This window comes from Propithecus coquereli, unplaced genomic scaffold (assembly GCF_000956105.1).
Source record: "Propithecus coquereli isolate 6110/MARCELLA unplaced genomic scaffold, Pcoq_1.0 Scaffold77, whole genome shotgun sequence".
In the NCBI taxonomy this organism is placed as follows: Eukaryota; Metazoa; Chordata; class Mammalia; order Primates; family Indriidae; genus Propithecus; species Propithecus coquereli.
The window spans coordinates 6,458,212-6,473,226 of NW_012153840.1; the positions used below are offsets into that span (position 1 = coordinate 6,458,212).

General features: G+C 45.4%; 1 protein-coding gene across 1 annotated transcript in view; it reads left to right on the plus strand.

The window, feature by feature from the left end:
• Nucleotides 1-15,015, plus strand: part of CLSTN1 (calsyntenin 1) — an 81,973-nt gene that overhangs the window by 38,386 nt on the left and 28,572 nt on the right. The window contains exon 2 of the mRNA XM_012662503.1: nt 9,662-9,784. Within this exon, the coding sequence (XP_012517957.1) occupies nt 9,662-9,784 (123 nt within the window). The remainder of the gene's footprint in view (nt 1-9,661; nt 9,785-15,015) is intronic.

A 15,015-nucleotide genomic window follows, 5' to 3' on the forward strand; every position in this document is an offset into this window, starting at 1 on the left:
ATAATATAAAAAGATAAAATTACTTGATATAAAACTTGTTTGGTTCCATCCATTAGGAAGGTTACTGTCAAAAAACAGAATAACAAGCGTTGGTGAGGATGTGGAGAAATTGGAACCCTGTGCAACATTGGTGGGAATGTGAGATGGTGCAGTCACTGTGGAAAACAATATGGCAGCTCCTCAAAAAATTAAAAATAGAATTACAGTGTGATCCAGCAATTCCTCTTCTGGGTGTGTACACAGAAGAATAGAAAGCAGGAGGTGTTTGTACACCCGTGTTCATAGCAGCATTATTCACAATTGCCAAATGGTAGAAGCCACCCACTATCCATTGACGGATGAATGGATAAACACAATGTGGTCTGTCTATACAATGGGATATTATTCAGCCTTGAAAAGGCAGGAATTCTGATACATGCTACAAGGACCAACCTTGAGGTTATTATGCTCATGCAGTAAGCCAGTCACAAAAGACAAATACTGTATGATTCCACTCGTACGAGGTACCTAGAGTAGTCAGATTCATAGAGATGAAGTAGAATGGTGGTTGTCAGGGGCTAGGGTGGGGAAATAGGAAATTATTGTTAAATGGGTACGGAGTTTCAGTTTTGCAAGATGAAGAGTTCTGACACTGGATGATGGTGATGGTTGGGCAACAGTGTGAATGCATTTAATACTATTGAACTGTGCACTGAAAAATGGTTAATATGGTAGATTTTATATTGTGCATTTTACCACAATTAAAAAAACTTAATTGGAATTTGGAGGAAAAAATGAGAAGGCCCACTTTAAGCTGTCAAACATTGGAATTATAGAAAGTATCGTTTTGCTTCCTAAAACTGCTTTGCAGAATATGCTTCAAAATAATATTTGAATCAACTGTAACATGAAAGCTCTCTGAGGGCAGGGGCTGTTTTATTCACACTTGTTTCTTTAGAACCTAGAAGACTGTCTGGGGCTCAGGAAAGCGGGCTGGGTGGATGGAAGGGGAGAAAAGAAGCCCCCTCCCCTGGATTCTTGGCAGCCCTGTCATCCCTCCTTAACAGACGGTGACAGCCGCCCCGTCAGCCGTGTGCCCTGGAAGCCTGGACACTGACCTGCAGCCTCACTTCAGCCCCCACTGCTCTCGTTCTGCCCTGAGGCACCTCTTGCATCTCCCCCCCACCCCTGCCCCACCCCGAGGCAGGTGGTCTTCCCTGAAGGGGCAGGTCTCCTGGCCTCCTCCCTCATCTGTCCTCCTTCGCCGTCAGGCTGGGGACAAGGACATCTGGGCTCCGTCTCGTTCTCCTCTTGCTCATTCTCCGATCTCGTCTTGTGACACCCGCATATGTGCGTCATGTTCCCTGACACGTGCACCACGTGTGGCTCCTCAGTCTCTGAGCTGGACCAATGGTGAGCCCACACCGGGCGACAGACCCCCTGGTGGACGCGAAGGCAGGAGTCTGAGCCTGTGAGCCCCCAGAGGGCCAGATCCAGATGTGCGGTGCTTGAAACCATTCTCACCCTTTATAAAGTGACCAAGCTGTAGGTGCAAGGCTTGTCCTGTGGAAAGTGAATACACACAACAGGAAGGTTTCACTGCGCTGTTAAAAAGACTAATTATCCTAGCTCTCTGGGAGGCCGAGTTGGGCGGATTGTTTGAGCTCAGGAGTTCGAAACCAGCCTGAGCAAGAGCGAGACCCTGTCTCTACTAAAAATAGAAAGAAATTAATTGGACAACTAAAAATATATAGAAAAAATTAGCCAGACATGGTGGCACATGCCTGTAGTCCCAGCTACTCGGGAGGCTGAGGCAGGAGGATTGCTTGAGCCCAGGAGTTTGAGGTTGCTATGAGCTAGGCTGATGCCACGGCACTCTAGCCCGGGCAACACAGTGAGACTCTGTCTCAAAAAAAAAAAAGACTAATTGCTTGTTAGCTTAATTTAAGGATTTAGTTTACACTGAATGCATTTTTTCTTTTTCTTTTTTTTTTTTTTGGAACAGAGTCTCGCTTTGTCGCCCTGGGTAGAGTGCAGTGGTGTCATCATGGCTCACTGCAGCCTCAGACTCCTGGGCTCAAGCAATCCTCCTGCCTCAGCCTCCTGAGTATTAATAGCTGGAACTACAAGTGCACCACCACGCGCAGCTAATTTTTTCTATTTTTAGTAGAAATGGGGCTCACTCTTGGTCAGGCTGGTCTCGAACTCCTGACCTCAAGTGATCCTCCCTTCTCGGTCTCCCAGAGTGTTAGGATTATGAGTGTGAGCCACTGCACCTGGCCTGAATGCATTTTTATTTCAGAAATTAATTTCATGTTGATGTAATGCACACACTATAAAAGTGGCTCTTTTAAAATATACAAGCCATTTTAATGTGGAAAATGTTGGTTTTCCTTAATGAAGTGGATCCGAGTCAGTGGTTCTCGAGGGAGCAGGGAGGCAGTTGGCACCCAGGGGATTTCTGGCAGTGTCTGCAGACAATTCCGCTCCTCACGGCTGGGGGAAGGTACTGCTGGCGCCTAGTGGTTGGAGACCAGGGACGCCGCGAAACGTCCCGCGACACACAGGGCGGCCCCCACAGCTAAAACTTGTCTGGCCCAGAATGTCATCAGTGCTGAGATTGAGAAACCCTGGTCTAAGTAATGCCTCATATATAGGTTTTTCATCACTTTAAAATTAAGTTTATTTGGGATTGTTTCTTTTCCTTTACTGAACATAAAGGATAAAATAAGGCCTCTACAGAGTCAGAAAGTGTAGGGATTCACGTCAGCCATGCTGTGTGTTTGGGAAGGTGATGGGAGGCAGTCGTGGGAGTGACTCCCTAAGCCTCTGGGGTTGCTTCGCTGGGTCCTTCTGCCCCTCCTGCCCTCCCACCCCCAGTTATTTCTAAAACAGTTTTGCTGGTGATTAATTTATCAACAAGTGTTTGCGGAGTGTCTGTGTGGCAGACACCTCGCGGGCCCTTTGCTTACATTATTTATAGTCCTCACGAGGTTGCGGAAGAAGCTTGGTGCCATCCTGATTGACGACGCAGAGGTAGGCACGGGGCGGTTAAGTCATCGGCTCCCAGTAACAGCAAGTCAGGAGCAGAATTCAAACGTGAACCTAGTTCTGTCTGATTCCAAAGTTCCTGCCTTTCCTACCGTCCCACACTGTTCAGAACTTCGAACGGACGCCGGTTGCTGACAGCAGTAGGGATTGCCATCGGCGCGGCGTGGAAGAGGGTGCTCGCAGTGTTGCCCCAAATTACAGGTCCAGCTGCACCTCTGTGTACTCTTAGGCCCAGCCATTTGTCATGGTCTTGCTCAGTCCAGAGCGAGCCAGACATTTTTCTACCTTCGTACCTCGTGTGTATTTTTATTTGTTTAAAATATTCCCTCACACCCAAAGAACCTCAGTGATCCTTTTAAGGCTGTCCTTGAGTCTCCAGCTGCGCTTTTGGTGGTCCCCACGGTTGTGCTCAGAGCTCCCAGCTCTCTTCTGGACACGTGGTAGAATCGCACTTCCCACCTTTTTGAGTTCAGGTGAGGCCCCGTGACTGGTTTTGGCCCGTGAGCTATGAGGAGAGGTGACCTGTGTCCCTTGTGGGTGGAAGACTCAGCTCCTAGGAAGAACTCTCCCTCTTTGCCCTGGCGTGGGGAGTGGGCACACTGGAGGTAGTGGCAGCTTCGCCCTGTTGGTCTCTGTGTGACTGTTATGGGCCACCTGCCCACCGACAAAGTCTCCAGCACTGAGTGAATCGCTCTCCTCTCTCATTTTCTAGCGCACTTCGTACGTGTTTTCATCATAGCCACGTCATTTTGGAATGCAGATGGTGTTTGCGTCTGTGTTCTCCGACAAAGTGTGACTTAAGTTCCCCAGGAGCCCAGCACCTTGCAGCAAGTGAGCCTAATACACAGTAGGTGTTCAGGGAAGGTCTGTTGGAACAAACTCAAGAGTCAGTAGCTATGAGAAGTTAAAAGGACCTTTGACATTAAGCTGATTTGAAGGACCAGGGGTGGTCTGCGTTTTTTTTTTTTTTGAAGACAGGGTCTCACTCTGTTGCCCATGCAAATGCAGTGGCCTCATTGTAGCTCACTGCAGCTTCCAACTCCTGGGCTCAAGCGATCCTCCTGCCTCAGCCTCCTGAGTAGCCGCTGGGACTACAGGCATGTGCCTGGCTAATTTTTAAGTAACAGAGGTCTCTCTGTGTTGTTCAGGCTGGTCTTGAACTCCTGGTCTCAAGCTCTTGCCGTGGCCTCCCAAAGTGCTGGGATTACAGGCATGTGAGCTACTGTACTTGGCCTGGCCTGATTCTAATATAAGAGTTTATTACATTAGTACTTTGTCTGAGAGAACGTATGTCTTTTTATGTTTTTATTCTGGAACTGTGTGAGTATTTTACCTATTCCAAATGTTTTTTGAGGAAAACATTCAGCTGGAGATCTTAAACATATAGTTGAAGACACTTTTTTATGCATATCATCTTTAACGAAGGGTCTGCTAACACTGCTTTGGTAGATAACTAGCAGAATTTTAAAATCAAAACCTGGTAATTTGGAACATGCAGTCAAAGGCGCCTTTCGCCACCTGGTGGTAGTATCTCTTAATTGCAGATTCTTCTGATGGACCAAGGTTGAAAATTAAATCTGCAAATAACACGTAACATCATCTAGAATTTATAGGTGAAATGCCTACAGTCTCTTGAAACATTCAGCTGTTGTTCTTTAAAGACCAAAATGACCAACCTAGGTGTTCTGAAAGAAGAGACATCAAACTCTCGTTTGGAGACAGGGGGTTTCTACTTACAGATGATCCCTGACTTACGATGGGGTTGCATTCTGATGAACGCATTGTGAAGTTGAAAAATCCTAAGTTGAGCCATCGTAAGTGGGGACTGTCTGTATAAACAGATAAACCAGCAGGGAGCCGCGTGTGGTCTGGGTTGGTGTCTGGGCCACCGCGGTGTGCTGTGGTTAGCATGCAGGCTTTGGAACCAACCTGCCAGAGGCTTTTACTTGTGTGACTTGGGCACAGGACCAGCCTCTCTTTAGCCAACAGAGTTGGGATCAGCTAGGGAGGCATATCTTTTGTCTTTAATGTTAACCCTGAAGTTGACTATTTTATTCTTTTCATCTTGATTTAAAGATCATTTCTAATGACTGAAATCTATAACCACAAAAAACTAGTCATGTCCTAAAACAGTAGGTATATACCTCGGAAACATCCCACACTTGGCAGAAGGTCTGATTGCCAGCTTTGCTGTTCCATTATCCTAAGTTAATGCTGTACCATTAAAATTTTAGTTGGCTTTTTAATGATCTAGAATGTGATGGAATGAATCGGGTATAGACTTTCAATATAGGTGACATGGTCCTAAACTTACAGCCAGTTGTCTCTTGTCTGTGATTTTTTTTGGGATGATTACAGAAACATCAGTCACTTGTTTCTATAAATGTTTTATAATGAAAATTGAACGTGATGAAATATTAAAAATATCATTCATTAAATATTTAAAAGTTCAGTCTTTGGAACTGGCCAAATCTCATCATTCTACTGCCAGTTTAAAGGAACAATTTAGAAATTTTGAATTATAAAATTAGAATACTTGGGAATATAGTTATAAAATTATTTTTTCCTGAACCAGTAACCCTTTTTAGCTGTAAGCCTTTCTGTTAGGGCCGCAGAAACTCATGTTTTATGTTGCTGCTCATCACGGGTTTTCCGTGATTTGCCCTGCTACTGTCTTCACTTTCCTGCTGGGTTAAATAAAGGCAATACACTCATTTAGCTTATGGACTCGGATATTGGAATAATCTTCATTTTTATTGTTATTATACTTGTAATTGTATTAATAAAACCTTAAAGTGTGAAAACAGATTGGAACCAAATATTGCCATTAATGGCAAATTGAACTTGTGTTTTAGAATGAGAGACTGGTGACAAACAGTGGAGTTTTCAGAGTCCTGTCTTTTAAGTGGCCTGTGACCTGTCTCACCTCTGTAACAACAGGCCGTGTTCCAGCCCGGGTTGTAGCGTGGCTGGTTAAAAAGATACCTGGAGAGGATGCTGAGTTCCAGCCATTAGGCAACATGTGCAACCTCAGTGCCAAGTGCACGGTCCTCTGTGTGCTGTGGAGCCCTCCCAGACCAAATGCGCGGCCTGCTTGGGAAGCTCGGGTGGACTGGACGCCCCACCGGTCAGCTTGCACCGGCCTGGGGAGCGTTGCCGGATGAGGAGGGTGCTGTGCCACCGCCTCTCGGCCAGGTCTGTTGTCCCAGGAGCAGCCTGGGAGAGGGGCAGGAGGGTTTCAAAGGCACTTCAGATTTTTGGTCTTTACCATCTGGGTTTGACTTCACATTCGGTCCCTCTGTTCCCTCCACAATCCAACCATAGCTTAACCGCTTCCAGACTGGCCTCTTTGGACTTGTTCGATTCATGCTCCGCCTCTGAGTTTTCTACCTTCCTTGCTCAGAACATCCACCTGCCGGGATCAGACAAAAAATAGAAGACACCTTCCCAGAGTCTAAAACCCCAAATCATACCTGTTTTTCAGTCCCCCACTCCAAAGCTGTCTTCTTTCTGAGAGAATTTACAAACCAGGGCAACTGATGTTATTAATATTGGTACCATATGAGTTTACTTATGTATTTATTCATTTACCAGTTACTGAGTGATTATGTGCTAAGCATAGTTCCAGGTATTGGGGATTAGCAGAGAACAAAAAGGCCACATCCTCACGGAGTCTGCGTGTGTGTGCGTGTATGTATGTGAGCGAGCTCACATGTGTGTGCATGTATGTGTGTGTGCGCGCGCGCGTGTGCATGTCTGGGAAGAGAAATAACACCACCACCACCTTTTGACATTTACTGAGTGTTGGACACTGTTCTGGGCATTTTTCATGGAGTGACATGTGATTACATGTTTAATCACACAACAGCCTATGAAATGGGGACATCATTGTCCCGGTCGTACAGATGAGGAGGCTAAAGCCCCAAGGTCGCTGGCCAGTCAGCAGCCAGGCAGGGCTGTCCAGTTAGTGGGCCTCGGGTCCAGAGCCTCCCCCCTGTCCCCTCCCTGTGTGCCAAGGGACGGGCCAAGGGAAGGCAAGGCAGCAAGAGCAGCACCGGGAGGGACCCTGGAACAGAGCCTCAGTGAACTAATGAGTCCCCGAGAACCTGGCGAGACTCGGGGGGCAGAACTATTTTAATAACGTTGAAGTTATTTGCCTTTTCCATCCTCTCACGGATGTGCAGTGGAGTTTTCTAGAGGCTGCGTGGTGGGTAGCAGGGAACACGCTGACTGCAGGGGGAAGGGACTGAACCTGGCTGTCTTCCCTGAAGCCAGACAGCCAAAAGATTTACAGACATGTAAACCGGTGCCATTCCTCTTAGTAAACTTTGTTTTCAAGAAACAGTTATTTTCATAAAAATATTATTTATGTGAGCAGGTAATGAGGTTTTTTTTTTTTAATGAATTGATAAATATGAACATTTTTCTTGGTTTTCATTTCCAGTACAGTAAGTACTGGCAGATAGACAGACAGACCCACATAAACGGAGCAGCCGCTGAGGGCCCAGGAAGTGTGGGAATGAGAACAGGGGGCAGGTTGCTCAGCGTCCGTGATGGTCAGGTGAGCAGTAGGGAGGGTAAGAAATGGCTGCATCTGGGTTTTTTTGGTGGTAAAACACAAAACAAGGTTTCCCACCTTTACCATTTTCAAGCATATGATTCAGAAGCAGCGAGTACGTTCACAGCGTGGTGCGGCCAGTCTCCAGAAGTCTCTCGTCTCACAAAATCGAAACCCTACAGCCATGAGGCAGCAGTTCCCCGTGGGTCTGGGTCTATTTGAAAGTGAAGGCAACGGATCTGCTCTTGGTCTGGATCCGGTGTGCGGACGTGTCTGGCAAACGTGGTGTTAATTAGAGAAGGGAGCTTCGTGCTGGTCTTTTTTTCCTTCCAAAGGTAGGCCTTCACGTGCCTACGCAGTCCAAATTTTACATGTGAGTACGCGCCGCCCCACGATCGTCACGCCCTCCTGTCACCTCATGACAGTCGCCACATACCATGCCATGGTGATGTTGCATGAAGATACTTCTGGATTGATGTCACACTTACAAAAAAGGACCTGAGCGGTTCATTCAACAAATGAACCCCGGACTACTTGGAAATCAAGTCTTCCTACTGTTCCTTTTTGTCTTTTCAGATCAGCCTAAGTAAGGAGTTCCCTGGCTTATACATATCCCAGGGTTATAATGCGAGCTGTTAACACTCCTAAGGGACACGTAAAGGGAAAAGGAAAAGCTCTGGGCTGTGAGGCGGAGCCAGGTGTGCCTGTGGGCAGGGCTGGGAGGGGGTCCAGGGGCTGTGGCCAGAACCAGGAGAAAGTCTGGCATCACCAGTCCCCAGCAAAATGCAGTGAAGCAAAACGTTTATCAGGAGAGTGAAGTCAGCAGGGGCCAGAACAGCAGGTCTTACTTTAAAAACAAAAGTCGCAGTTCTAGTGCCCAATCAAGAAGGAAAAATACCACTTCTCCAGTGATCCATGCCATCCCCCTGGGGGGCGAAGGTGTCCCGGGTTCACAACCGAGGAAGTCGAGATTAAGAGATCAATTAATGTGCTCAAGGTCACACAACTCCTGATAGAGGGAAGCTGGAATTGGACCCCCAGCCTGACTCCAACGTGGATTATGCTTACACAGTCTTGTTTTCAGTCAAGTTTTTTTTTTTTGAGAACTTTTACATTTATTTTTTGATTTTTTCTTTTTATTCATAACTATATTGTATATTCATAAATATTGTGTTTTGCATTTTTGTAATGCTGATTTAAAAATAAGTAATATTGGTTGTCATAAAGAAACGAAAACATCTTTCTTTGTAACTTTTCTGTGATAGGCTAAAAACAGAGATAAACGGGCATTGTTTGAGTTTGTCCGTAGCCGTCAGTCCTTTTTTTCACTCTTGATTTCTGGAGCAATTTAGTTTTTTATTTTTTACTTTTTGTTTATAGGAGACAGGGCCTTACTATGTTGCCCAGGCTGGAGTGCAGTGGCTATTGACAGGCTGGGTCCCACTTCTGATCCATTTCTGACCTGGGCTGATTCACCCCTCCTTAGGCAACCTGGTGGTCCCCGGCTCCCGGGAGGTCATTGATGCCGACTGAACTTAGTGCGGACACCCGATCAGGATGGTACACCGCAGCCCAGAACTCAAGTGATCTCCTGCCCCAGCCTCCTGAGTAGCTGGGACTACAGGTGTGCGCCACCATGCCTGGCGAGCAGTTTATTTCTCATAAATTGGTTGCTTCATGGACTCAGTTACTTTCTATATTACTTACTGTAGAATTTAGAATTTTATTCCATTTGGATCTTGATACCAAACTTTGCAGGAGAAATACGACTATTACCTTCCAGTCTAATGCGAGTTTTATTACTTTAATGGATGTATGGGCTGGCATGTAGTGACTCATGCCTATAATCCCAGCACTTTGGGAGGTTGGGGTAAGAGGGGTAAGAAGATCAGTTGAGGCCAGGAGTCCACCACACTCCAGCCTGGGCGACAGAGCGAGCCCCTGTCTCCTAAATAACAATAACAACAATAATAATAACAGTAGAAGATGAATGTCTTCAAAGCAGTGGAATTTGAAATAACAATTCTAACCTCGTCCATTTTCTTTCTTCTCTTTCTTTGGTTTTGAATGTAGTTAACAAGCACAAGCCGTGGCTGGAGCCCACCTATCACGGCATAGTTACGGAGAATGACAACACCGTGCTGCTCGATCCCCCCTTGATCGCCCTGGATAAAGATGCACCTCTGCATTTTGCAGGTAGGAACGTGGTTTTTATTTGCTCTTGTTAAAATCGGACTGCACGGGAAGCATTTCCCACCGCCCATTTGGATCATTCTGAGCCTTTCTGAAAAGGTCTCGAGAGCGAAGGGTCATTTGTGGCTCCTGCGCACCATGTTTTTTTCTTTTTAATAGTTGGGGTAGCTGACAAAGAAGCCTGTTACAGTTGAAAAGCATATTTAATTTAATTGCATCATTACATTCTTTGTCTTGATGTAGCCAGATAACACCTAGATGAGTGCACCTCAGCCCGTAGTGTGCACCTGGATACCCGAGGGTTGTGTTAAAGTGCAGACGTGGACACGGCGGGTCGGGGCAACCTGAGATTCTGCCTCTTTCACCTGCTCCCAGGTGCTGCCGGTCCTGCCCGTCCTTGCGTGGCCAGGATCTTGAGAATCTCAGCTCCAGAGTTTCCCCGCGTTACCTAGATAGATGGCAGCGACCTGCAGAGACTGACTTAAAAAGCTGGGCAGTCTTTACAGAGGAACACTTAGGGCATAGAGTTTACCTTTGATGAATTTTTAACTTGAGTCCCTTCCTAAGATTGTAACCCATGTCTTTGTAGAAACAAATCTCTAGAATTGCTTTGGAGATTTTCGTAATGTGGTAGCCTCTGCGGGGCTGACACTTAATGGCACGTCCCGAGCCAGAGCTGCTCTGGCTGCACGCGGGTCTGAGGAACGGGCTGCTTCACCCTTCTTCACCTCGGAGTTGGAACTGACTTCGTAAAGTCAATTTTTAAAGAGTTGTTTTTTTTGCGTGATGTGTTTCCACATCAAAACTTCCCATATTAAAGAGTGTTCTGTTTGCCTAGGGACAAGCGAGAGAAATTGGATGAACTTGGATAAAACACATCACACGTTAATTTTACTATAGTAAATTGAGGGAAATGAATGTGAGTGTGTTTTTGAAGAGCTAGTTAAAAAATAAATTGGTACTTCATTCTGTTCCAGCGCCACACCCCATTTTCAGAAAAGCAGCCCGAGAACCAGCGTGTGCTATGTGAGTGCTCGTGTCGTGGAGACAGAGCCGCACAATCGGTTTTGCGTGTTTGTTGATTTTTAGGGAGAAATCCGATGAGGCTGACGGTAGAGGAAGCACACTGTGCCGTGAACACGCACAGTGTTTGTCTAGTAGCCGAGGTGATTTTTTTTGTTGTTTCCTCCCATATTTAAAATCATTTTTTAGCATTGCACATTGATCTTCTCTGTAACTAACTAGATTTTTGAGTGTTGTGCATGCACACATACAGTCATGGGTCACTTAATGATGGTGATGCCTTCTGAGAAATGCGTCGTTAGGCGATTTCATCGTTGTGTGAACACCATGGAGTGTACTTAAACGAGCCTAGATGGGGCAGCCTGCTGCACACACCTAGGCTACACACCTGTACAGCGTGTTGCTGCAGTGAGTACTGCAGGCAGTAACACAATGGTAAGTATGTGTGTGTCTAGACATAGCTAAACAGAAAAGCAAAAAGGTACAGTGCAAATATGGTGCGATAATCTTGTGGGACCACCATGGTATATGCCCTCTGTCGTTGACTGAAACATCGTCACGTGGCACGTGACTACACGCACACCCCATGCACACCATGTTTGGTATGTACCGTCCCTTATGAGGGTGACATTGAATGCCATATAGATCGTTTTAATGGGATTATCTATTAATAGATTATGTTTTTGAGTGGATTTATATACATTTCTGATTTTTTTTTTTTTATTGAGGCAGTCTCACTCTGTTGCCCAGGCTAGAGTGCTGTGGTGTCAGCCTAGTTCACAGCAATCTGAAACTCTGGGCTCAAGGGATTCTCCTGCCTCAGCCTCCCAAGTAGCTAGGACTACAAGCGCCACCACCACACCCGGCTAATTTTTCTATTTTTAGTAGAGACGGGGTCTCGCTCTTGCTCAGGCTGGTCTCGAACTCCTGAGCTCAAGCCATCCTCCCGCCTCAGCCTCCAGAGTGCTAGGATTACAGGCATGAGCCACCATGCCTGGCCCATTTCTGACATTTCATGCATTTTAAGAAGTGATTGCAGTGAAGAATTCTGTGTTTACTCCCTCGGGCCTTTCTTTACTCTATGAAGTATCGGCCATGTGCAGTCCCACTGTTAGTGGAGCACGATCCCACTACATTGCGATACCTCATATACTTACAAAGCATTTATAACAATGTTCCAGGCACTAGTCTAAGTGCTTTACAAATAACAAATTTGTATTTAATCCACAACAAGCGTAAGAGGTAAATGTGCTTTCTGCCATTCCCGTTTTAAAGGGAGGAAGCAAGGCACAGAGCAGTTAAATCATTTGCTCTGGTCACACAGCTGGTGTGTCACAGGCAGGTGTCCACCCCAGGCAGGATGGCTCTTTGCCATGAGGCCGTAACTGCGTTTGTAACTGCAGGAAATTACAGAGGGAGGAGGAAGTGAAATGTGCATCGAGTGTTAACTTTGAAGGAAAAAGTCACATCCATGCAATATCACTTATTTTTCCTTTCGCATTGCATTTAATTTTGTTGTGTCATTTATCAAACTATTATAAATGAAATAATACATAAAATTTTATGTTTTTAGGGATTTTCGGGTTTTTTTCTTACTGATGTACAAAAATTATATATTGGGATTTTTTTTACTAACTATAAAAAGAAGCAATTTAGATCCAACCCTTGTCGATGACTTGATTTGCCACAGTCGACAGATGAGCCAGTATTCTTTCTGGAGATTTTCATGGGGGAGCACGATTACTCTTATATTCTTGTTTCTTTCTTCCTTTTTTAGATATAATTCATATACCATAAAATCACTCTTTTAAAGTGTACAGTTCACTGGTTTTTAGTATAGTCACGAAACTATGTGACTGTCAACTACTATCTAATCGCGGAACATTTGCTTCGCCCCAAGAAGAAACCCTTGCACCTGTTGGCAACACTCCTCAGTTTCCTCCACCCCCAGCCCTTGGCAACCACTGTGGATTTGCCTCTTCTGGATGTTTCGTATAAGTGCAATATGTGATTGGCATCTTTCACTTACAGCGTGGTGATTTCAGAGTTGACCCATGTTGAAGCATCTGTCAATCCCTCATTCCTTTTTAGTGCTGGATAATAATCCATTGTATGGATAGAGCACATTTTGTTTATCCATTCATCCATCGATGGACATTTGGATTGTTTCTGCTTTGGGGCTGTTATGAATAATGCTGCCGTGAACACTCGTGTACAAGTCTACAAGTGTGGACATGGGCTTCCAGTTCTCTTGGGTGCACACCTAGGAGTGAAGTTGATACGCTTGACTGAAGCATGTGGTCCAGGTCCCTCTGCCGCAGGAGTGAGCACTTGCATGGTGGGGAAGGGAGCACTTTCCCAGCCTCCATATCACCCCGTCCTCCCTCTTCTGTTGGCTTGGTACCATCCAGCCTCAAACACTGCCCCCGTGGTCCCACCTGACATGGCACACTGCCCCCATAGTACCATCCAGCCTCAAACACTGCCCCTGTGGTACCACCCGACGTGGCACACTGCCCCCGTGGTACTACCTGACGTGAAACACTGCCCCCATAGTACCATTCACCATCAAACAGTGTCCCCATGAGGCCAAGCAGTCTGACTCCCACCTGGATTCTTAGGTTCAATGTGTGAACATACAAAACGTGTGTGTGGGTAACCAATGGTGTTCATTTGTCAAAGCTCTGAAATCATGAATTACGTTGGGAGCTCAGTCATTGAAGCACCGTGTAAGTTGTCACTAATCAGACATCCATGTTAAACAAAAAGTCTAGCCCATTTGTTTTCTTGGGGTGAAACTAAGGGAACAAAGTCTTGATATTTGTCAAGTATTTTAGGAAATTTAAATGACTCAATTTCTTATTCTACTTCTTTTCCTTAATCTGCTAAAAGCCCGAGTAGACATGAGTAAGAAAACATACCTTACATTTTATGTATTTAATGAAGAGTTAAAAGCTTGAACCTGGTATGTGGGCCACATTGTTGCTGCTTTGAAAATGACACCTCTATTCTGCCTGTGTCAGAAGGCTGAGCGCTTCCCCTCCCCTCTCCCTTTTAAGTGTTTCCCTTTAGTAGGTGGTTCTATTCTGGCATTCTTTTTCCTGCCTTCCCGGATCCAGATTGAGTATGGATATTTTACAAGATTGGTTAAATAATAATGATATGAATAGAATCCAGAAGAAATTTCAGGCCGGGCTCATTGGCTCACACCACATGCCATCCTAGCACTTATGGAGGCCGAGGAGGGAAGATCAGTTGAGACCAGGGGTTTGAGACCAGCCTGAGCTGCTAGAGGCAAGACCACTTCTCTACGAAAAATAGAAAAATTAGCCAGGCATGGAGGCGCACGCCTGTAATCCCAGCTACTCGGGAGGCTGAGGCAGAAGGATCTCTTGAGCCCAGGAGTTCGAGGCTGCAGTGAGCTATGGTGATGCCACTGCACTCTACCAGGGCAGCAGAGCAAGACTCTATCTCAAAAATAAAAAATTCAGGGCAAGAATGGTAACTTTATTTTCATTGATATTCAAGTAGAACCTGCTCAGAAGATCTGTGCTACTTTTCTCTGTATTCCTGGTGGTTTATGTGATTCATGTGCCTTGAGGATGGCTGATGGGATTAACGACTGTCCTTCACTGCCAATTTGCTTTTTTAGCACATGCAGCTGAGTTTACATTGTGTCTGCAGCAATGAATTGGACGTGTCAAGTTGACCTGTGTGAAATTGCCATTTTTGTATGTTGAAAATATAAAAATATTTGAAAAAAATTGAAATTTCACATGGTTCAACCTAATAGAAGCTTAATAATGCATTGAGTAGCAGTTTTAAGTAAGTGTCTGGATGTTAGGACAGACACTTCATATTAATTCACTAGAATGAGCTCTCATTTTGGATGTATTTGCCTTCCAGGAAAAGTTGGGAAACAGTAATGATTAAATACTAGTGAACTATGCTAGATCTTCTAGAAAATATTAAAAATACATAAAAGTTGGTCCCTATTCTCAAAGCCACTGATGATCTAGATGAGAAGGCAAAACCAGTGTTGGCAAGGAGTTAGCCAGGGATCCTAGGAGGCATGTAATTCAGTGCCAATTGGGAAGGCAAAGATGGTATAGGTTAAGAGGCAAGGGAGCAGTTCTTGGCTGGGCGCGGTGGCTCACGCCTGTAATCCTAGCACTCTGGGAGGCCAAGGCGGGTGGATCGCTCAAGGTCAG